Source organism: Nothobranchius furzeri, chromosome 2 (genome assembly GCF_043380555.1).
Source record: "Nothobranchius furzeri strain GRZ-AD chromosome 2, NfurGRZ-RIMD1, whole genome shotgun sequence".
NCBI classification, from domain to species: domain Eukaryota; kingdom Metazoa; phylum Chordata; class Actinopteri; order Cyprinodontiformes; family Nothobranchiidae; genus Nothobranchius; species Nothobranchius furzeri.
In genome coordinates, this window is record NC_091742.1 from 54,424,138 (window position 1) to 54,447,191 (window position 23,054).

General features: G+C 41.2%; 2 protein-coding genes across 2 annotated transcripts in view; one reads left to right on the plus strand and one right to left on the minus strand.

Moving 5' to 3' along the window:
• The window catches only part of acap1 (ArfGAP with coiled-coil, ankyrin repeat and PH domains 1), a 240,043-nt gene extending 219,924 nt beyond the window's left edge, over positions 1-20,119 (minus strand). Inside the window, exon 1 of the mRNA XM_070546541.1 lies at positions 20,068-20,119. The gene's annotated coding sequence lies outside the window, so the exon portion shown is untranslated. The remainder of the gene's footprint in view (positions 1-20,067) is intronic.
• Positions 1-23,054, plus strand: part of dvl2 (dishevelled segment polarity protein 2) — a 76,358-nt gene that overhangs the window by 17,236 nt on the left and 36,068 nt on the right. The window contains exon 2 of the mRNA XM_054747776.2: positions 13,758-13,827. Coding sequence (XP_054603751.2) covers positions 13,758-13,827 — 70 coding nt within the window. The remainder of the gene's footprint in view (positions 1-13,757; positions 13,828-23,054) is intronic.

The window sequence follows — 23,054 nt, forward strand, 5'->3', positions numbered from 1 at the left end:
CTTAGGGTCTCTGTCTATACACCTTATAAGACAATTTAGGTGATGGCATGTTGTTTTTCTGCTATTGAACTGTTTTCTAATAATGTTGTGTTAAATAAAGTGAAGGAAGGAGAGAAATAACGTTTCCCTAGCAGTTTTTAAAAATTTCCCCATGTAATCGATTAATTGTGTCGAGACCCCATCCGATTAATCGATTATCCAAATAATCGTTTGTTGCAGTCCTAATCAGTATGTAGTATTTTATATAGTTGATACAATTCAGATCATCTTCAAAACTCCGTCCCATGCCCAGGGACGTATCTAAGCACTTTGGGGGCCGAGGCAAATACCCTGCCAGGTATTTTAAGTTGAAGTGCTATCTGTTTTTATATTAGACTTTTTATATTTGCAATAGGGTCGTCACGATACTAAAATTTCAAACTCGATTCGATACTTGAATAAAAACTCCATACTCGATTTCGATACTTTTTAAAAACACCAATTTATTGAACAAGTTTATTCAAAAAATAACATTCCTCAATTTATATTGCAAAAATTAAATGTTAAGAATTAAGTGTATAAAGTGCTTAAACCTGTCAAGTATCGTCATTTTTTTAAAACGTGCATACAAAAACTGGTGAAAGTTAACACTTTAAATCATGAATTGTCTCACTATATATACACTATTTGCAGAGTGATGTTTTGATGCTTAAACTCTGTTTAAGGTGCATTTTTTCATAAAATGTAATGCCATATGTTTTGTTCTGTACTTTTGAACAACTCTGCAGGTCAATAAAGGGAGAAAACGAATTTCTCCACAGTAGGACAAAGGTACATCTACCGGTAATCGTAATAAAAACAGATTAGCGCACGGCAGTGACGTCATTAAAAGCGCCGGTTAGTTAGCCGCAGCTAGTCTGTTTACGCCTAGAAATACTGCGGTCAAGTGAATTCCAGCCCCGCTCCGAACGAACAGGGGAATCACGTTAATGATTCCTAACAAAACCTTTCGACATGAAGATGTTTTGGTGCAGATAATGTCTTATTTCGAGGCTGCACCATGGGTGCCCGTCCGCACCCGTTATATGGATATACACTGATGGCGATTCACCGATGGATCTAAATACCCCGGGGAATCCAAGTAGCACCAAAGTTGTCAGCGTGAGTAAACAAACGTACTGCATGCTAGAAATTAAGTCCGGGTTGCAATAAACGGGAGTTTCCTTTAAGCACATAAGCGTGAATATACAACTACGTGTCGGACTTGGTATGCTAATTAAGTTGGGCTGTGAAGCGCCTCCCAAATTCGCTGTTTATGTTTTTGTTTATTTATTTGGCAGACAAAACTTGGATCAGAGACAACTCGCGTGGGAAATTGCAATGTAGCCATGCGGCGTCTTCTTCTTCTGTTTGTCTGGGAGGCGGAGGCTGCTTTACAGCATCTGGCTGTCGTGCGTGTCGGTGTACTTGAAGAAGGCTGTGTATAATATTCCATAATATCAATATCACAGGGATGGAATATCTAATTTAGATACCACTTGTAGTATCGATTTATATCTAGGTATCGATTTTTTTGACAACACTAATTTGCAATAAAGTCCAAAAGTGAAGAATTTATGTTATTTATTACTTGACTGTTCAAGTTACCTCACAGAAGTGATCTGTTGTTAAAAATTAAAATAAAAAGGTAATTAAATAAAAAATAAGGAACATTCTGGAACTCTTTCTTCCTTTTCTTTAATTATTTTTTTATGTATCGAAAGTATTGGATCGGGACTTGGTATCGGCAGATTCTCAAAATCAAATGACTCTGACTCGGACTTGAGGGCAATAAAACCTGATCGGGACATCCCTAGTCTCTAATGACCTTTGTACTCATAGTGATGCAGGGGACTGTTCTGTTCTGGTCCTGTTGGACCTGACTGCAGCCTTTGACACTGTTAACCGTCACCTGCTACTGGAGAGACTGGGTAGGCCTATCAGGAACTGCTCTGGAGTGGTTCTCCTCTTATCTCTCTGAGCGCTTCTTTTCTGTGGCCGTCTCCAAGTTTAGGTCCTCCACCACCTCTCTTACCCATGGTGTCCCACAAGGTTCTGTGCTGGGGCCTCTACTCTTCCTCCTCTATCTGCTTCCTCTTCAGCACACCCTGAGCTCCTTCAAAGGAATCTCCTATCTTTATGCAGATGACATCAAACTGTACATCTCCTTTAAGCCCCATGAGATGTCTAAGCTGCAGCTGTTACACACCTGCTTAGACTCTATCAAAACCTGGATGGCTGGGAGCTTTCTACAGCTGAATGAAGATCAGACTGAGATCCTCATCTGTGCCCCAGACAAGCTGGTTCCCAAAGTCAGAGACTCTCCTGGTCAGCTTGCTTCCCACACCAAACCCTCTGTCAGGACTCTTGGTGTGACCTTTGACCCAGCTCTCACCCTGGATTCAGGCTGGCTTTTGTATGACCTTCTTCACCACTCTCTCTTTATTCTGCTCTCCCCACCTATTCCACCTTCCTCAGGATCCACTGATTTCCCTCTTTCCTGTTCACTCTCTCTCTTTCTTAACATTTTTTAATCACAATTGTCTATTTTTTGCTCATTTTAAATATATTTTAAACATTTTCTAAATTCTTTTTTACATATTAACATTTTTTGTTTTTGTGAAGCGCCTCGTGATTTTTATCTTGAGAGGTGCTATAGAAATTATTTCTTCAGCTTCTTCTGCTTCTCCTTCTTTTTGTTTTTGTTTTTCTTCTTCTGCTTATTTTTCTTTTTCGTTTTCTTCTTCTGCTTCTGCTTCGGCTGGGCGATGTAGACCAAAACTTATATCTCTATCTTTTTGCTGAATTCTGATATACAATATATATCTCGATATTTTTCTTCCTGTAAATTATTTACAAGTCAACTCACTTCAAGCTGTCTTGAGAAATTGTATACATAAATCAGTAGTTTAAATGCATAAAATTATATTGATCCTTTTCAAACTTTAACCTTCGTGCCTATTCTCTGATACAGCTGTCTGTTAACACACACACGGTTGAGAGCTAGAGGTGTATCAAATGTCCCACAGGCACTTTTTAATTATATATTTATAGTTATAATATATAGTTATAGATCCTCAGTGAGTCGTGGCAAATGGCTGCTTATACTGAGGCAGGATCCTCTGGAGGTTTCTTCCTGTTAAAAGGGAGTTTTCCTCTCCACTGTCACTAAATGCTTGCTTAGTATGGGGATTGCTGTAATTTGCTGGATTTCTTATATGGGAAACTTATATTTTTTTCTGATTGGCTTAATGAACTGACCTGTATTGGAATGTGAAGTGCCTTGAGATGACTCTTGTCATGATTTGGCGCTATATAAATAAACTTGAATTGAATTGAACTTAAAAGTTAATGTAAAATTATTTAAATTCCCTCTAGAGGTGGGCCCATATAATTTATTTCTTGTCCTGAGAAAAAATCTATCATGTTAAGCTAAATGTATGATGATGTAATTGCATCTACTGAAGATCACATGGGTCATGCACAGTGGAGTTATTAGTTATTAGGGCAAACATGGCTGTAATCTAACAGTATCAGCAATTATACTGTAATGATTCAGAGTCTCTGGTTGCTTTTAGCCTTTTGTTGTTAATTTTCAAACTGTTTATTTTTCCTACGCAGAAGTTGGAATTTCCAAGGAGAAAGCGAATGTACAGTTAGCTATGTAAACAAAAACTAAACCATCAAGCTAACGTTATCTTAAGCAGTTTATTTTGCTGCTGGAGCAGATTAAGAGGCCTCCTACTCAGATCCTTGTCGCTGGTTTCATCATCACCCAATAGCCCATTGCATTTAGTGAAGTGAAGCCAAACTTTAGAGCGTGTTCTCTTCTAGTCGCACCACGGCAAAACACACATAGCAGAAACCCTGTAATATAATCTTTTATTTATTTATTTTTTAAGAAACCTGACTGCTTGGCGCTCCTCTGGCCACTTGATGCCCTACGCCCTCTGCGTGATGCGCATTTAAAGAGCGCCGGCGCTGGTTCAGTGTGAGATATTGGAGGTGTGGCCTGAGAGCATGTGAAGAGGGTCAAATGCATGTGTCTCACGCTCAATGCGTGAGAGTTGGCGGCCCTGATCGGAATGATCTGGAATTACGCATTAATGACGAACCGTATTAACTACATACTGTTCAAATGTAGCGGCGTGCGTTAAGATTAAGCTCGTTTTCACAGGTCTAAACTAAAAATGCCTTCTTCCTAGGGTTCCTTTCTTCCACCATTTCTCTTCCTGCCGGCTCTTTCGCACACGGGGAAAACCGGCAGTACTGGTTTTACAAAGTAAAATAAATAGTAAAGTTTCCTTATATTTAAATTCATTTTAAACTGTGATTATGGTTAGTATTCATGCGCAAATATAGACTATATGTCCCGTATTTACATTGTTTTAATGTATAGCCAAAAAATCAATTCTTAAGTTACGTTGTTTAAAACATTCTGTTAATCCTTCTGAAGGTGCAGCGGCTTTTATTTTGCCGTGGCGGCAATTGTGATGAAATTGTAATTAGTTTTGCTGTAAATACTGGAGATATAACATTTTAAAGAAAATGCCCACCATTATTTGTGAGGAACCTTTGTTTCTTGATCAGTTAGGCTTTAATATTTCAGTGAAGGATGTTTCTGGTACATATAATTTATTATTCAAACCATGCTTTCTGTGCATATGCGCCATTCTGGACCGTTCTACACCTGAAGTCCAGCATTGCTGACCATCTCAATGCTAAAGACATTACCTCTCCTGTTTATTTTATCATTCGTATCACACCTAGATCTCTGTTCAACAGCTAGTGGCAATTACTTAAAATATTCACGTCAGTGGAGGATAGATACTCGGTGGAAAGTTCTGTTTCTAGAATATGTTGTGTTCTACGAGTCTGATGTCTCGATCTATCATTGCCTAGGGCTGCAACAAACGATTATTTGGATAATCAATTAATCGGATGGGGTCTCGACACGATTAATCGATTAATCGGATTACATGGAGAAATTTTTAAAAACTGCTAGGGAAACGTTATTTCTCTCCTTCCTTCACTTTATTTAACACAACATTATTAGAAAACAGTTCAGTAGCAGAAAAACAACATGCCATCACCTAAATTGTCTTATAAGGTGTATAGACAGAGACCCTAAGCTACATCTATCTGTGACCTAAAATGCTTGGTCCAAGTTAAACAGCTTAAGGGCAATTCTCATCTGTTTTGTTTGATCTCATCTGTTAACATTTATTTTAAATGTAATTAAACATAGGCTGTGAATTAATCAAAATTGATCACTATTTCCAAAACTGACTGAAAAAATACCAAATAAAACAAAAGTAAATGAATGCCATCCTCCTTGCGATGATGCCCTGGGCAACTGCCATAAAGTCACATCAAGAAATGCTGCTGATCATTCCAATGATCCCAAATAGACTCACATTAGGCCACATGAAAGCAACTGAACCCAAAAATATATTAACCAGTATATAACTGCACTCTCACACAACACACCTGCAGCAACAGTTAGGACTCCTCCCTCCCTTTTAAAAGCATTTTTGCTTCTGAGGACATTGTGGTTGTAAAACCACATGCTAGTAGTCTGGCCCCGGTGTGATCAACCAGTTTCTGCGGGAATGTGACGGCGGAACCAGGGCCAGATTAACACTTTGTTGTACCCTGGGCAAAAATATTCAAGGGCTCCATCATCACGACCCAAGGATCACCATAATGTGGTCACATACAGAATATTTTACTGTAATATGCAGTAAATATACTCAATACTTGAATGCCTGACAACACGTAACCCGCCCAGAGTAACCTGTGACCCACCTCGTGTGGACTGACCAATGAGGAGAGGGTCTTAACTTGAGGCCCTCTCTTCATTGGTCAGTCTGCATGAGACTGACTCTCAACTGACATTCATTCGTAGGCAGCGAAGCTTCTCTGTGCAGCGCAAAAGCCCGGGTGGACAGTTTGTTTAATATAGGGTGACCATATTTCCATTTCCAAACAAGAGGACAGGGGATCTGTGCCTATGACGTCACACTATGGCAACGCCACACAAACCATGTTGGGACCCATTTTTTGTAAGAACTAAATTAATATCAGATTCTGCCAATTAAAGGGCTCTAAAACAATTCATATGTAAATATTTTGCATATTTAATGCAAAATCTAATTTTTCTGCTTTAGTACTGCAACAAGGTTTTATTAATAATAAATTATTATACCTTTTGTTTTACTACAGCATCGGTAAGCTTCCTGTGCACAGATGATTAAGGATGCTTGTTTCAGCTGTGAGATTAGACGATAGGATCAATGAAAAAATAAGTTGTCACACACTCCATGGAAACTATAAGAGAATCCACAAATAGTGGCTTTCAAATGGTTTTGTTACTTTTTGCAAGTTTATAAAAGAAGCAGATGAGACAGCATGTCTGATAATTTAGTTTTTCATCTGATAATATTAGAACATGTCAGTAATGTCTGAGGGGCTTTTATAAACACCGTATAACTAACACTACTGGAGAGGGCATGAATTACACAGAGGCTTCTGGGGAGCCCAGTTATGGGGGGGGGGGGGGGGGGGGCATTTTGCCTTGGCCCCCAAAATGTCTTGAAACGGCCCTGGGTGTGTGACTGAGTTTTGAAGGTGATCTGAATTGTATCAGATGTATAAATATGACATGTGTATAACTTATTGTTTTTTACTGGTAAAAACGTGTCATTTGACTTTTCAACACTTTGTTTTGTTTTCTTGTTTTTATTAAACTATTTTCCTGTCCTGTCTGTCTCTCATCTTCCTGCATCTCCTCATAATTCTCCAGAAAATCTGTTGCCTGGATTCTTACCTTTTCACCTCATCAGTTACTTTTGAGCAGATCAAAGGGATCTCCTGACCGAAAAGCTCAGAGCGTGTTTTCGATGCTGCGTGAGGTGACATCACCACAGCACAGGTGATGAGCTCCGCAGTAGCGAGCTTCAGGCACAAATAAGACAGAAAATAGAGAACATGTGCGGACATGAACGATTGTGTGCTAATTATAGTTTTTTGGTTGCGCCACTTTGAGAATGGACCGTGCGCTGGAAGCAGCTGCCTGGATCGCTGCGCGACAATGCGGAACCGGTTCGCAGCAGCGCAAGTCTGCCGGCTCTCCCTCGTGCTGATCTGCCGGCTCTCCCTCGCGCTGATCTGACTTGCTCTGGTCTGCGCGCAACAGCGGGCGGGAGGGGTGGGGGGTGGGGGGCGCTTTTGGAAGAGTTGTGCGACACAACGAATCGATGACGCAATTCGTTGCCAACGCTTTTAGTAATCGATTTTCATCGAATTTATCGATTCGTTGTTGCAGCCCTATCATTGCCCATGTGGTCTTTACATCATTGGAGTATTTCTCTTTATTATTTATATTTTTTAATGAATATTTAACAATAAAACACATAAGAAGACAGTTTTCATGAAAATGTGTTATGTTCTCGATGAAACATTTTCAGTAAAAAGATGCAATTGGCCAAGCCAAATTCTTTTTTTATGAACAGTGTTTTTTATGGTTGTGAATTAATCTCACGAATAGGACATTAAAAATCTACATCTAGAACACATGTATTATGTACATATACATATTTCACATAATTTGAAAGCTATTCTTCTTATCATTAGAATGATATATGCAAATAAAGTATTCAACAATAACTGTGGACATAGTAAACACCTTTGTCAAACCACTCACCATTCAAAGCCTCATATCGTTGACATAATAGAGCCATCTCCAACAAGAATGGTCTTTTTACATTAAGAAGTCAAATAAAAGTACTGCAATAAAGTATTTGGTCCACAACAAGTCTTGCATTCACAATCCAGCATAATGGAGCGTGTAAAACATTCAAATTTTCCCTCAGATTTTTCTCTCATAATCCCTGTGTAGTGAACCTGATTAGCATCTGTTCACATCCAAATGTTAGCTTCAAACTTTTCAGTGACATTTTACCAAACCAATTGATGAAGGGTCGCCCAGCCTCTGCTGGGGCAAAAGGATCAGTTATTGGCTGACAGGTGAGATGCACCTCCCTCTGTTATCTTGTGTAGCACAAACCAACTATGGTTTAGTTCATAGTTAACTGACGAAACAAACAGCCACTGAAATTCAGAAAACAATGTCTCAAATTAGGGGCAGCAGTAGCTCAGGTGGTAGAGTGGGTTGTCTCATTATCTGAGGGTCATGGGTTTGATTCCAGCTCCCGCCAGGGGTATCCTGCTGTTGTGTCCTTGCAGGGGTGGACCTTTAAAGCGCCCAAGCGCCAATGGCGCTAAATTTTCTCGTCGGGCGGTAAATACTTGACGACTTACCGCCCGGGTGGCGCCCAAGCTTTATTTGTCATTTACACACCGGCTTTCACCTACGTCATGGCCCCGCCCTGTAGGAAGCTGCCGTTTTCGTTTCGCGCGCGTGAACCTGCGCGCCTCTAGCCACGTACTGCACTTGTACGATTCGTGCACGTCCTGCACGATTCTAGTTATTGTCACGTGAACTATAAGTTCACTATTAAAGACGAAGTGGAACCACGCTAGAAACACACAAGCACGCAGGAAGATCGCGCCACCACAGGGATTGGATTTCTTGATGAAATCTCCGGTAAAACGCTTTAAAACTGGTGAGGAGAAGCGAGACAGTTCGAAACGGTATGAAGCAGAGAAGCGTGTGCGTAGGTGGAATGATTCTTGGAGGTTTAAATAAGACGGGAGGCGCGGAGAACGGCCGTATTTGAGTTGAGTAGCGGCTCGCCTGGAAAACAGACGAGAGCAGACGGAAGCAGCAGGGGGAGTGGCTGAAAGCTGGCGTTTAACGCCGGGGACACACCGGCCGCGGAAGCGCCCGAAGCGAATCGCTCACGAAGTCCGGCCGCTGCTCAGTTCAGATCAGACGCGCCCCATTCGAGGCGCGCCTCGGCTCAGCTGTAGTTTTTCTTTTAATTACTTGGTGTCCTCCATTTCCTCAGCTCTTTTCCTGTGTGTGTGTGTGTGTGTGTGTGTGTGTGTGTGTGTGTGTGTGTGTGTGTGTGTGTGTGTGTGTGTGTGTGTGTGTGTGTGTGAGTGAGAGTGTGTGGTGTGAACCAGTTGTTTCTGCCAGTTGAATCTCTTGGACTTCCCTACATGTGTAGCTCGGGGGTGACGATGGATGAAGATATCGCGTTAGCATTCACACTTGTTCAATTTTCAATTTTAATTCTGGTGCCTGTTAGCAGCTGAAACACATCCTCACGTGCTTGTGGATATCATATATTCTATATGAAAACATGACTGTAATAATAAGTAAAGGTTAGCAGCTGTTCAGTGTGCTCATAGGAAACGTGACAAAAGAACACAAAACACATTTCTCTTTATGGCCTATATAGTTGTTATCATCAACGTAACATGATTTACAGAATACATGTGACCAACTAACATTTCATGTTCTACCACCGGATGTTTGGATCAAAATGTGAACCAATCAGATCTTAGATCAGGTGAGAGCCAGGCGTTTCCCATCATCCTCTAGGTTTTGCAGCCGGTAGAGAGCAACTGCAGCGCCTTGCTCCAAAATCTGCGGCCGCCTTGATCTCACGAGGTTATCGTTGCCTACGTATGCATGACGTCAGAGCAAGTCAGGTCAATTCGGACACAAATCTAACCGGCATGCACCGCTCGCCGATCACTGCTGGTCTACTCTGCGCAGAACTGGCTCATCTCAAACACAGCCAATGGCTCGAATACAGCAAAGCGGAGTTGGTGATGTACTGCGTTGTATGCCGGAAGTATGCGACGACAAAATCGTGTTTTGTTGAGGGAACAAACAAATTCAAACTTGAATACGTTATTATGTTTGTGAATGTGTACAAAATAAAGGTTTATTACATTTAAAACGGTTCAGTTGTTATTTTGACTCGTTTTGGCAGCTGACCAGCGGGGCCGGTAGATTCTTGGCAGGGCCGGTAAATATTCAGAGTTACCGGCCCGGCTGGCCGGTTGGTTTTGAAGTTAATGTCCACCCCTGCCTTGGGCAAGACACTTCACCCAACTTGCCTGTGTTAGTGGTGGTCAGAGGGGCCGACGGCGCCAAATGGCAGCCTCGCCTCTGTCAGACCTCCCCAGGGCGGCTGTGGCTACAAGTAGCTTACCATCACTGGCAGTGTGTGAATGTGAGAGTGTGTGAAAGCATCTTTGGGTGTCTAGAAAAGCGCTATATAAGTTCAATGCATTATTATTATTATTAAATTGCTTACTTCTGCGAACTGAGTAAGAATGATTGTGATTGGTGGAGCGTTCCTCTGTGCACTATGTCAGGCCCACAGAACATCTTAATTGCATGAATATGTCACCCATCATCATTTTTTGGACTGACAAATATCGCTTAAAATTTTTAATATGCCACCTCAGCCCAACTGTAGCTGGTATCGAACCACAGATGTGTGTTTTCCGTGAAGGTCCGTTAAAATTACCTGAAGGTTCCAATAGTGGAATCGGGTGTATGTGTTTTAACATGAATGTTTATAAAAATAATTTAAAAGCGGTCAAGAGATCCAAACTGTAGAAAACAACTGTTCAGCAGAATGTCCACGTTGGTGTCCATTTAGGCACCACATGATTACATTTAACTCTGTGATTGGGAGCACACAGCGTTCTCCTCAAAGCAAATCGTTCTCCAATCCAAACTCTCTGGGGAGGGAGGAAAGTTTGGTACTGGAGAGAGGAAAAAGAAATCCTGTCCTGGCCAGACGCACTCATTTAAATATCTCCAACTGAGTTCTGATGAAACATTTCAAGCATAGCTCAGAGTCAGCTGTCCAATCAAAGCAGGGGCTTATTTTCGAGCACCCCCGCTCTTCCCCGACCTGGGTGAGGACTTGTGTGTATTAGTGTGTGTGTTTTCTTTTGCCCTGGTACGAGGCCAGCTGTCGAGCGGTGAAGCTGTGTGTGCGGTGGAGGGGGCAGACCTGTGGGCCGGCGCTAGTGTTGATAATGTGGGGCTGGATGACGACCATTTGCTGGGTAGAAAGTTACTGGATGTCGCTGCAGTCGGGTTCATTATTGGGAAACCGAAGCAGTGCTGAGGAATTTAATGGTAACAGTAGATCTGCAGAAGACCAGAGTGTTATTTTAACATGACTTTAAAGTCGGGCTGTGAGTTAACTCAACTGGTGGTTGTTTAGACAGCAGAGCAATTAAAGCAATTATCCTCCCAGACGACTGTTGTTGCATCTGTTTGGATGCTGTGTGCGAAAAGAGCGAGCTTGTCCTCCTACAGCGGGCAGCCACACAGGCTCTTTAAAAGCAGAGGCGTCCCGCTGTAATCCTCAGTAGCGCCCACAACAATCTGGCTGCGTGCTAACACGTACCCGCAAAACCAGCACTCAGCCACTGCTTACGAAAGGGTGGCAGAGCCTGACCCAGACTCTCACACACACACAAAATCAGAAGCAGGCTCATTCACATCATAGATAAGTCTGGCTTTTTGGGAATTTGGATAGCAATGTGGTTTTCGGTTTTGGGGCGTGTTGTTGTTAAAGTTAAGTGGCAAATGTGTTTTTGTCTTATTTGTGTCTCTAATTAGACTGAGTGAACCGTTTTTGTTGCGTTGCCCTTGCATGATTCAGGTCAGGTTTAGTTAGCAGTACTAAAACAAAGTATAATAAAACTTTAATTAGTAGTTTAAGATCGGCTGAAGGCAAATTTAGACTTATTGATGTAACATAGGGAACATGTTAAAACGGAGCTGCACTGTTGTCCTAGATGTACGAGGTTCTCAGTTGGACTAGTTCAGAGTTGTGGTGACTTTAAACGCATTTCCTACTCTTATTAACCTCTGCGACATAAATCACTTCTCATGAAACCAGTGGCAACTAAACAACTCTCTTTTCTGACTGACAAGTGTAAACATAAACACGATGATAAACCAGGTGTTCTGTTATTTGTAAATCACAGATGTACAATACTGGAAGATTTTGAAAACTCACCTTTCAAGGACTTGAACAGTGCTTGGAATTCGTTCAAATAAAGTGTAAGAACCCTGAGTAAAGGTCGTTCACAAACGCCAACATCAGTGTTAATGAAACAGAAGACTGAAGAGCTTAAGGCACCAGTTTGCTAGACCAACATGACAAAATCTGATCTGTGTAGATGAACTGGCTCCCTACACTGTTTCTTCTACAGAAACTCAGAATTCAAAGGGGAGAGGATCAAACATTTACTGGAAAAGATGCTTAATGTGACTTAATAACTTGGCTCACTGGCTTGAAAACCAAACCAGCTATTATCTTTTGTAAAAAGAACCAGTTTAGACCCATCTCTAGACATGATTCCTTACTGGAATGTTTTTCGTGAAAAAAGGAAGGGTTTGGTCCAAAACCATCTTTTGTCTTTGTAGTGACTGACCCTGTGACTGCAAAACTATTTAGGAAGTCCCTAAAGAAACAGGTGGCAACCCCCCCCCCCCCCCCCCCCCAGTGTGGTTTGTTGCAAATTGCGTTGCCATGGTAAAATATATGAAAATGCTTCTTCTGTATGCTAGAGTCTGATATCTTGTCACTCATTTAAAATTTGAATGAGGTTTCAAGCATATTTATACTGAAGCTCTGAACTAGCAGTACATTTTTAGTTTACGTTTTTTGGCATGGTTTCATGCTAATTATGTTGTAAAATGCTATAAAAAGCTGCTTCAGTATGTTGGAATATAATGTCCTATTTAAAATGTGATTGATGCTGTCCGTGCCAAAGCGTATTTCTACAGCAAGCTCAATTTTGATAGCCTAGAAATCTAGACCAACCCTAGCACTAGCAAAATATTTACCCTGCAGGTTGGTCTACCCCACTCCATTGTAGCCTCAGCAGGTCTAACGTTGCTCTAGCTAAGTTTAGGCCAGGCCAATCACAGCGCTCTATGTGTGTAGAGAGACACTGGTTGGGCTGAGCACCAGAGCTCTGACAGAAACAAACGACAAAGTATGTCACATTGTCATTGCTCCGATTGGTCCTAGCACTCCAGTAATGTATGAAGATAGTTTACATTTACATATGCATGATGGTATGCCAGGCTACATGTTTACCTGAGAAGTAAATAATAAAGGAAGAGACCACTTTAGGGGTGCTTTACGGCAGACCCCGAATGTTTTAGCAGTAAGGGTTTTAATGCAAACGTACCTGATGTCTGAGTGTCTGAGAACTCGATTAGTTGGACTTACTAATGAAGCCAAAAGAACTTCATTGTGATGGAGCTATTTTTTATGTTTGTTTGGTGTCCCTCGTCATTTGCCTGATCTGTTCTATGCAGGTCAACACATCTTTTATCCAGAATAGACCAGGTGTTTATTTTTAGAGACGTGCTGAGCTGCTTCTGTGATACTTCAGTGATAGGACGCGCATAAATCCACCAACCAAGTTGTAGCTTCAGTGCAGCACGGCCCTGAATGGTTTTCTTATATTGTCTTCTTTTATTGCCAATGTTCACACAGTAGATTAGATGAAAAGTTGTAGCTGGTTTGAAAAGTTTGTTCGTTTTGGGTTTAGTCACAGACAAAAGCAACGTATTTAATGTGGTCTGTCTGCAGTCTAAACACATGAAATCCCCAGAACTTTTATGGCTTTCTTTATGGCCTGTCAGCAGTCGAGGTCTAACTTTCAGAGGTTCCTCCACCTCTCATTGGTGCTGTTCTGATGCCACATGCAGCACTCTGATGTTGTGAAAACACTACAGTTCATACAGCCTAAACCTCACTTTGTTTGCTTTTCAGGGTGGTGAAGGAGGAGATTTCAGACGATAGTGCCAAGTTGCCATGTTTTAATGGCAGAGTGGTGTCATGGGTAAGTAGTTGCTTGTTTGTAAAACTTATATGCTTGTTTTCCTTTCTTTTAAACCTACTGGTGACCAGATTTGGGGGGAAATCATTCTTTAAAATGTCAAATCTTGGTTTTTATTCTATACATTGAGGCAGTGTTGTACCTGGCACTTCAGAAACCTCTTGCTTTGTTCAAAACAGCCCAACTAATATTGTCCAACTAGGGTTGTCACGGTTGAAAATGTAACCTCACTGTTATTGTGACCAAAATTATCACGGTGTTCGGTATTATCGCGGTTTTTTTTTTATACGTGTTACATTTCCAGACAAATTAATAAACCCTGTATAGCAGGAAATATTGTCCTCAGTTTGTGGCTAACTTTTGCCTAAAATGTGTTATTTTGTAATTATGTTGTTTATTTGTTTACATTTTTCCCCTTTAGTCTTTAAAATACCAATATTTGCCCATAACTTCTTATTTTTTGTCTGTTTGATGTCATCATTTTAAAAATATTAGACCAGATGATACTCAGTACTCAAGTAGCCTTCTAATCAGATACTTTTTTACCCTTACTTGAGTAATAAACCCTATATCAGGAAAATATTGTCCTCGGTTTGTGTCCTTCCAGTGAGCTTTGCAGATGTGGGAAAATGTCATCAGACGGTAATCGTTGTTAAATTCATAATTATTCTCGGAGAGAGACCAACTCTTATCTGCCCCTGGGAGCCCCGTAATGCATAGCATCATTTCAACATGGGGGTGTCGCGGTTGAGGAATTCCCCCTGCGGTGAGTCAGGGCAGCTCAATATTGCGGTATGCGATATTATTGCACCCCGTTTTTATTTATGTACTTAGCAAATTTGTTTGATTACTAAACTCATGTCAATATTTCCTTTGAAACATTGTGCTTACACATTTAAAAAATGTTAGAAAAATTACATGGCCATTTTTAACACTATTGAATGCAGATCGAAGGGCAGTTACGGCATTTTCTGACTGAACTTAAAAACAACATTCAGGAGGTTTAACTTTGAAATGCAAATTTGGCTGCAACATCTAACAGAAATAAAAAAAAGTGCCCGTTTTGTTTTGTAGTTTAAAATAAAGTACACAAAATGAGATGTCCTAGGCACTGTCATTTCACTTTCACACACAAGAATAACTTATAACTCGGTCACGTCCTTGTTACGCGCAAGGAAAACCAGCATGTTAACTTTATGCGGTTTGAGAGAGGATCTGAGAGGGGTGACAACATTTCCAGCGACACTAAAAACCCTCTCGGATGGTGCGCTTGTTGCGCAAATACACATGTACTTACGTGCGACTTTGGAGAGCAATGGAAATCTCCCATGTTTGTTAAGCCACCATGTCAGAGGGTTTTCATTAGGGTCAATGGGTTCCTCCTGCAGGTAGCGAGTGAGCTCCAGCTGGGCTCTAACTCTCTTCGGGACGGTTACAGATGACGTGCTTGTCCGTGACTTCAGCACGTCTCCAAGCGTTTTTTTCTTTGCCGCTGGTGGCAGCACTGCCTGCTCCAAGGTCTCTAGCTGGGCTGCAGCTGACGCACTGACACCGCTCCCTCCATCTTCCATGTGTACTATTTCCTCGATCAGCGCGGACTTTACCTCTCAGCATGTGCTGTCGCTAGATTTAATCAAGTGCGGTAATGGCGGTGGCACGTCCTGCAGCGCGGTGGGTTTCTTAATATCGCGATATTTTCTTCTTGCGGTTACCGCGACAGCCCTAATTTCAACATGGGGTTGTCCGTGACACGGTTTATATGCAGGTAGCGGCGCTGCGGCTGCTTTATAAAGCGACTCAGTGCATTCTCTATCAACCCAAATCCTCGGATCACGCATTTTAGCTAAAACGCAAAAGTTAGCTTGCCTTGCGTTGGCGTTAGAGTTGTGGGTGATGGTCACGCAGATGTGTCATGAGATTTGAAGCGTTGCTGCCTTTCACAGACACTTTTTCTGCACGTGCTGCAAACAGGATAGCCATCTTCTATCAACTGTCCCTCGGCATTCTTCAACTATCCAAAAAATGCCCGTACTTCCCACTTTGTCGTCTTTGAGGGATAATAAATGTCCTGAGCGCTGCCGTCTCCTCCTTTGGCCGTTATTTCAGCTTTAGCTTCAAGAAAGGTTTGGTTCTAAACAACAAAGTGCGCATGTGCCACCGGCAACTTCAGCAGATGATACGGTGGCTGGTGAGGGTCACCGCGCCTACACCGCAGCCACGGTAATCCACCGAGATAATATATGTTTTAAAAAAAACAAGACGGTTATTATTATTGTCAACCTTTTTACCGGGGTTTACCGCTACACCGGTTACCGTGACAACCCTATGTCCAACTAATGGCAATGAAATTGTAATTTACATCAGATTTGTTAAACAACTTTGCAAAAATCAGTATGTTGTTACAACAATGGAGGACTTGCAGACTTCATTTTTGGGGTGTTTTGTTACAAAATATTTTCATAAAAGAAAGATAAATCCTGACCAGACTAACCATTTATCAAGTTACTGAAGGCCAGAGAATCGACAGATGTTGGAGAAAAATGTTCTTGGAGATTCATCCACCGCCAGAGTTGCTGCAACCACAGAGCGTCAGTCAGTCTCCTAAAGTAACAATGTGTAGTTTTTCCTTTAATGGAAATATTTGTCTAAATGTTGAGGTAAATTAGTTAAATGATGCCCAGTTGTTGAAAAATATTGGTGACTTTGTAACATATAACCAGAAAAATCAGGTCTAAAATAAATGGGAGCGGGCCTAAGTGTCTGGGTGATGCCATAATAGACGCAGTGTTTCCTTCTATGGGAGCCTGTGAGGACAAAACACATTTACTGACTTGTAACAAAGAGCTATATAACTTTCGTCATTCATAAACATTGTTGTTTTACACATTTACCTCTTTGCTTGTTGCCAGTGATTAAAAGAGAGTCTGAGGTGCATCATTTTGCTGGAGGTTGAACGTTCTGACGAAGTACTCATTCGAAAATTGGAAGCATTTTTGATTCTTTCGAAATCTGAAATCTCTTTGATTTTAGGTTCCCAGGGATTTTTGACCCTAATGGCCATTTGTTGGTATGGTCTTAATTGAACACAAAAATATCGCTTGCTTGCAATGATTTAGGTATGTACTGCCCCCTATCTACAAGAAAAATAAACATCATTACTTTAACTCATTCACTGCCAGCCGTTTCCTGATCAGAAAAGTCCTTCGCTGCCAGCGTTTTTCAACGTTTTTACTGTTTTTTTAAGAGTCACAGAACGTTGCGCTCTATGATGACGTCAACGCCATAACTAACAAAATAAAGAGTAGACTCACCTATTACATCAGGAAAAATGTGCGCGTTTCGAGCGTTATCCATTTTTTCATAATCTGTTGTAGAATTGTGATCGGCAGAAGCTTTTCCGGTTCACGCCTTGCTTTTTTTTTACAGCAGCGGCCCAAAACGATCTCCTAACACATGGATTTTCTGCTTCCTGATCACGTGACGTGTGACGTACGCAGATGAAGATCGACTTTAGAGCTAGGGTGTTTGTTCTCACGGTGCGTGGGCTTGTTCCGATGCCCACACAGTAAAAACTTGCAAATGACGAATTTAGTCGTCATTGGCAGTGAATTTGTTAAAGAGGGCATATGGAAAATCTACTTTTTGAAGCTTTTTAGCATTTAATATTTTTGTTTCCTCATGGAAAAATACCCCCAAACCTGTTTTTGGCTGCATTCGTGCATTTTCCTGTTTCAGCTGCAGTTTAAAAAAAAAAAAAAATCTAATTCCTGAAATGGCCTAATCAGGGTCCGAAATTAAATGTTTTTACTCACCGGCCAAGTTGGCTGGTAGATGATGAAAATCTACCGGCCAAGCATATTTTTCACCGGCCAAAATTCTAAATGATTTAGATCTACCTAAAGCATGTAATTCTATATTATGTTGATTCCAAACAGAGTGACAAAATAATTAAAACATCAATTATTAAGAAAAACGACTCTTTTGTCATTTTTACTATTTATTTATTTATTTTTAGAGATGTTTTTATGAACTCTTTCGTTGAAATCTAGTCAGACTCCTTGTTTTCTCTGTCCATGAAGTCTGGCCTCCTGCTTCTGACACCATCTTTGTGCCAAAGCATTACAGCCTCATTTGGGTCACAGTCCTTGATCTCTGGAGAACACAGCTGCAGCATGAGAATATCTGAAAGTGTGTCAGGGCTAGGGTTGTCACGGTAACCGGTGTAGCAGTAAACCCCGGTAAAAAATTTGACAATAATAATAACCGTCTTGTTTTTAAAAATATATATATTATCTCGGTGGATTACCGTGGCTGTGGTGTAGGCGCGGTGACCCTTACCAGCCACCGTATCATCTGCTGAAGTAGCCGGCGGCACATGCGCACTTTATTTTTTACGACCAAAACTTTCTTGAAGCTAAAGCTGAAATAATGGCCAGAGGAGACGGCAGCACTCGGGACATTTATTATCCTTCAAAGAAGACAAAGTCGGAAGTATGGGCATTTTTTGGATATTTGAAGAATGCCGAGGGACAGTTGTCTGTGAAAGGCAGCAACGCTACGTGGCCATCATAATGTAGCCATTGTCTCACAACTCCGCCGTCTCCAGTTCGCCACTTTTCACAAAATCTTCTGGTTGCCACTGGTCCTGGTGGTTTTTCTTCCAGTTCGACGAGTTTTCTTTTGGAAGGCTGGCTGACTCATCTTCCATGGATGTCTGATACTCCTCCCGCCTGCATGTAACATACACAAACGTACGCGAAACGTGAACGCCGCATCCAACGTCATTTCCGCCTATCCCATTCAATCAGTTTCCAATGAAAACTCTCAGGATGATCGTGTCCAGGATGCCGGCAGGAACGATTCAGTCAGAAGTAAAACTGAAATTTACATGTAGCTGCTGTCTGTAGCAAGGTTCAAGGTTCAAGGTTGGACTCATTTGACATGATCATCGACAAAAGGATGAAGAGTAAACTTAAGACAGTTATGACTCTGGAGGATCACCCCCTTCACCAGATTTTTAAGGATCTCGGGAGCTCTTTCAGTGGGCGAATGTTAATGCCCCGGTGCTCCACTGAACGTTTTAGGAACTCTTTTATTCCAGCTGCAGTGCGTTTTTACAATGAGCATTTCGTATGATTGTATATTTGATATTTTTATCATGATTGTAGCTTATAGCAGTGACCAGTGAATGTTTTATTGCGTGGATGTGCATGTTTAAAACATTTACTCGCTATGTGGCAGGTAGAGCTCAAAAATTTACTCGCCAAATGGAGCAATTTGCACGCATTTGGCGAGTGGCGAGTGTTAATTTCGGACCCTGGGCCTAATGTATAAGTTGTGTGTCACTCCATTGTCCTGCTCCCAACATCAGGCCCTGCTCCTCCCCTGAAAGCTAGTCTCTAGTCTGAAACCTGTCTCCCCTGAGAATGTGGCTAACCCCGGCTTTCCACGGGAGCCGTCAGCAGCACGTCATAGCTGCTGATAGGAACCGCTGTGGTCAACAGAACCTTTTCCACTGGAGCCGTCGGCAGTCGTCAGCAGCGCGAGTCGGCCGCGTCTCAGGAGCAGCATGTCGCGGCCTTTACGCGCCGGTTCTATTTTCTACACGCGACGCCTCTGAAACGGGTCAAGTTCGAAATTTTTGGGGAAGGAAAGACAGGAAATTGGACGCGGAAACGGAGCGAAGCTACCGAGATTTTCAGAATAAAGAACGTACTGCCTTCCGGTTGCTTTACTTTTAAAAAACGTTACGAACTGTGCGTCCCCGTGAGAAGTTATCACATAGTTAGCGGTCTCCTTTGTTTTTCAGGTCCGTATTGGCGATTATAAAACGGACAGAACATAAAACACAAACCATGTTGTAGTTTTCTCCTGCTTGTTGTTGTGTTTACTGACGAAGTCACTCGTGTGACTTCGTGCTCTGTCGGTGACAGCTGCTCCCCTGCTGCTTCGCGTCTCGTGGGAAGGGCCAAGCAGCAGCTTACGCGAGCAAGACGTGCTGCTGCAGTAACGTGCTGCTGACGGCTCCCGTGGAAACCCGGGTGTTCTAAAATAAAATGTTTTATTTTAATTACCTTAAAAGACTCAAAGTCTCTTTTTACACTTTATATTTATTTAATCAGGATCGTTGTCAAGTCGACGCCAGAAACAATGAAACACAACTTGAATATCAGATGAACAACAAGGCTTTATTCAACCGGCATTCATACAAGTTATCAATCATGAACGAAACATTTCTCTTACCGTTGCTTATGGGTGGAGAGCTGAACACCCCAGTTAGAAAACGTAATCCATGATAGGTGAAGAACTGAACACATGTAATCCATGAACCTCGTCAGGTAGAATCCTTCAAGCAGCTCTAACCCCCCTGAGCCCTGCTCTGCTCCTTATACATTCCCTGATGTGCGTGCAAAGCTGCACACCTCTACCATGATTACCTTGATTACATCCTCATGATCACATTATGTTCGGCTCTACCATGATTACCCTTGATTACATCCTCATGATAAGTGTGATTGACAAACAGTAGTGATCAATAACTTATATAAAGCAATTATACAACAGATGACAAGTTCATTTTTATTACATTCCACTCTTGAACTTTTCATCTAATTTATGTAACATATCCATCACCATTTCCCCATCAAAACCAACGTCATTTATAACATACCTTGTAGTTCCACTTTAATTTTCATCGTAGTCTTTGCATTATTACCCAATTTATTTCTCTTCTTAATCGAATAACATACCAACAAATATTATAATTAATGCTGCAATCATAGGTGGAATTAGCACTTTATTAGCGGTACTCGACATGCCTGTAAATATATCCCACCAATGATGAGCGGAAGCCTGTTCAATCAATGTAGCAACATGTTTTATTTCCCCTTGTGCCACAAGAGTAGACACCATGAGCCTGGAAAGGTTGGACCTATGAGAGTCAATCAATTTTGCCACTTCAGTGGAACCATCCAATGCGCATTTGAATCGTTCCAGTGAGAGTGTCCAAGGGGAGTGTAAAACCTCCCATTGTATCTTAGTCAGCCGACTAGATACAGTGTAATTACTCAACCAATAGGTCACGTTATTCCATTCCCACATATGTATACCCTTGAGACAACCTGAAAAGGGAACTGAAGGTACCTGTGGGGAATTGGTCATTGTAGCCACGCATAAGGTGTTAGGACCCACCTGCCAAAACTGTTCCTCTGGGGGTGTGACCGTCCAATCACAGAGTACGACCCTTGAATCAGTGAAACATGGATTGCTATGTCCTTTTACCAATGGGCAGGCTAAACCCTTATCAGTCTCATCACAGTGTTTTACTTCATATGTTCGATTTGTTTTAACATCCCACCACTCTCCACTAACATGGAGATACCAAAACCCTTTAGTGGTTATCACCGGCAGTATCTGATATCTACACACAGTCATTACTGATGTCATATTATACTGATCCCAGTATCCAGTACACATAGATTTATTACAAATCGTCATTTCTGCATGTGGCTGTAGCTAGAGCTGAAACAACTAATCGATTTAATCGATTATAATCGATTATTAAAATAGTTAACAACTTTTTTAGTCATCGATTAGTTGTTTAATAATCATATTTTACCGCATAAAGTCTATTTTTTACCACAATCTGACATCGGTTACAAGCTGTTAAATTTGCCGCCAGTGTGTGGCAGTAATGAGCCACTGATCTACCAGTGGAGCCGTAGAAGAAGAAATGAGCCAATGGGTGCCCTTGGTTTTCATGACGTATCACGTTACTGACGCTCATCTTGCTGTGAGAAAATGGCGGAACAAGAGGAAATACGGAAGAAAAATAGAAGCGACAAAACTGAAGAGAAACCCCGGACAAAAACCTCACGAGTATGGGAGCACATTTGAGACGAAAGCATGTGGGGGCTGATGCAGCAGAGGAAGAGCACCGCGGTCAAGTGAGCCGTCATTTGGAAGAGCCAGCCCGGTAAGTAACAGAAAATAAACAAGCTGGACTTAGTGTTTTAGCTGAGTTCGTTATAGTGGATGTTAAACATGTTTTTTTGCCGCGTCAGTCTGCGGTGTTCTACTTCTGATTGACTAGATGCAATCGTGAATCTCCTCCGTGTTGTGTATCATGCGCTTGCCAAATTTAGCACGTCTGTTTATAAGAATGTTCTCGTTAAGAGAAAAACGGCACAAACCCATAACTATGTTCCTCATTCAAAAAAGGACAACTCCGCGGAGAAAAATATACAGACAAGCTGTGTCCAGGTGAATATAACGCGGCATAGTTGTACACTTTCAATTTTTAAATACAGGAGAAATTCAGAAAAAGTCATTTTTTTACTATTAAAAGGCTGTTTTACTATCTAACGCTGTAAAACGCCTCACAACACATTTTTATCATGTTTCTTAAACAGTATTACACAAAATAAACATTTTTCATATTTCTCTGGCTAATTTAAACACTCCCGACTCAAAGTAAAAACCTCATGAGCTTCTTACTTAGAGCTTTTTAATAGTAAAAATGTTTTACTTTTTTTCTGAATATCTCCTGTTGCGGGCTATTTTGTAGAACGTAACCCTCAAAATAAATGATCACTGTATATTGTTAATTAATTCAAATAATATAATATTGATTTAGTGTTGTAGTGTGTGTGCTGCTTTATTTTATATGTGTACTTATTTCAGTCTATTTGTGTTTCTTATGCAGAAAAAAACAAGCAACGATGGACAACTACATGGGGAAGAAGACACTCACCCCCCAGCAATTCATACCACTTACAAACTCTATTCTAAACATGCTGGTAAAAGACATGAGGCCACTATCCATGGTGGAAGGAGCAGGCTTCCAGCTAATGCTAAAAATTATTCTGGACTGATATTTTGCACTGTTTAGCTCATTTTATACTGCTGACTGTGTTCATGTGCAATAAAATAGATTGCAGTCAACTGCACAATTCTCTTATGTTTTTTTGTTCTTAACTGAAATGCATCCATCACTTGTATAGGTTAAATAGCTAAACAATAACAAACCGATTAATCGATTAATCGAAAAAATAATCGACAGATTAATCGATTATGAAAATAATCGTTAGTTGCAGCCCTAGCTGTAGCCATAATGAACTACTGATGTTCCATAATGTTCGCCATGCATGATAGTTATTACTCATTACCTGTATTTGAAACCTATTTCTTTGTGTCTCAGCATGAATAGTCTGCAAGGAACAGACTGTCCA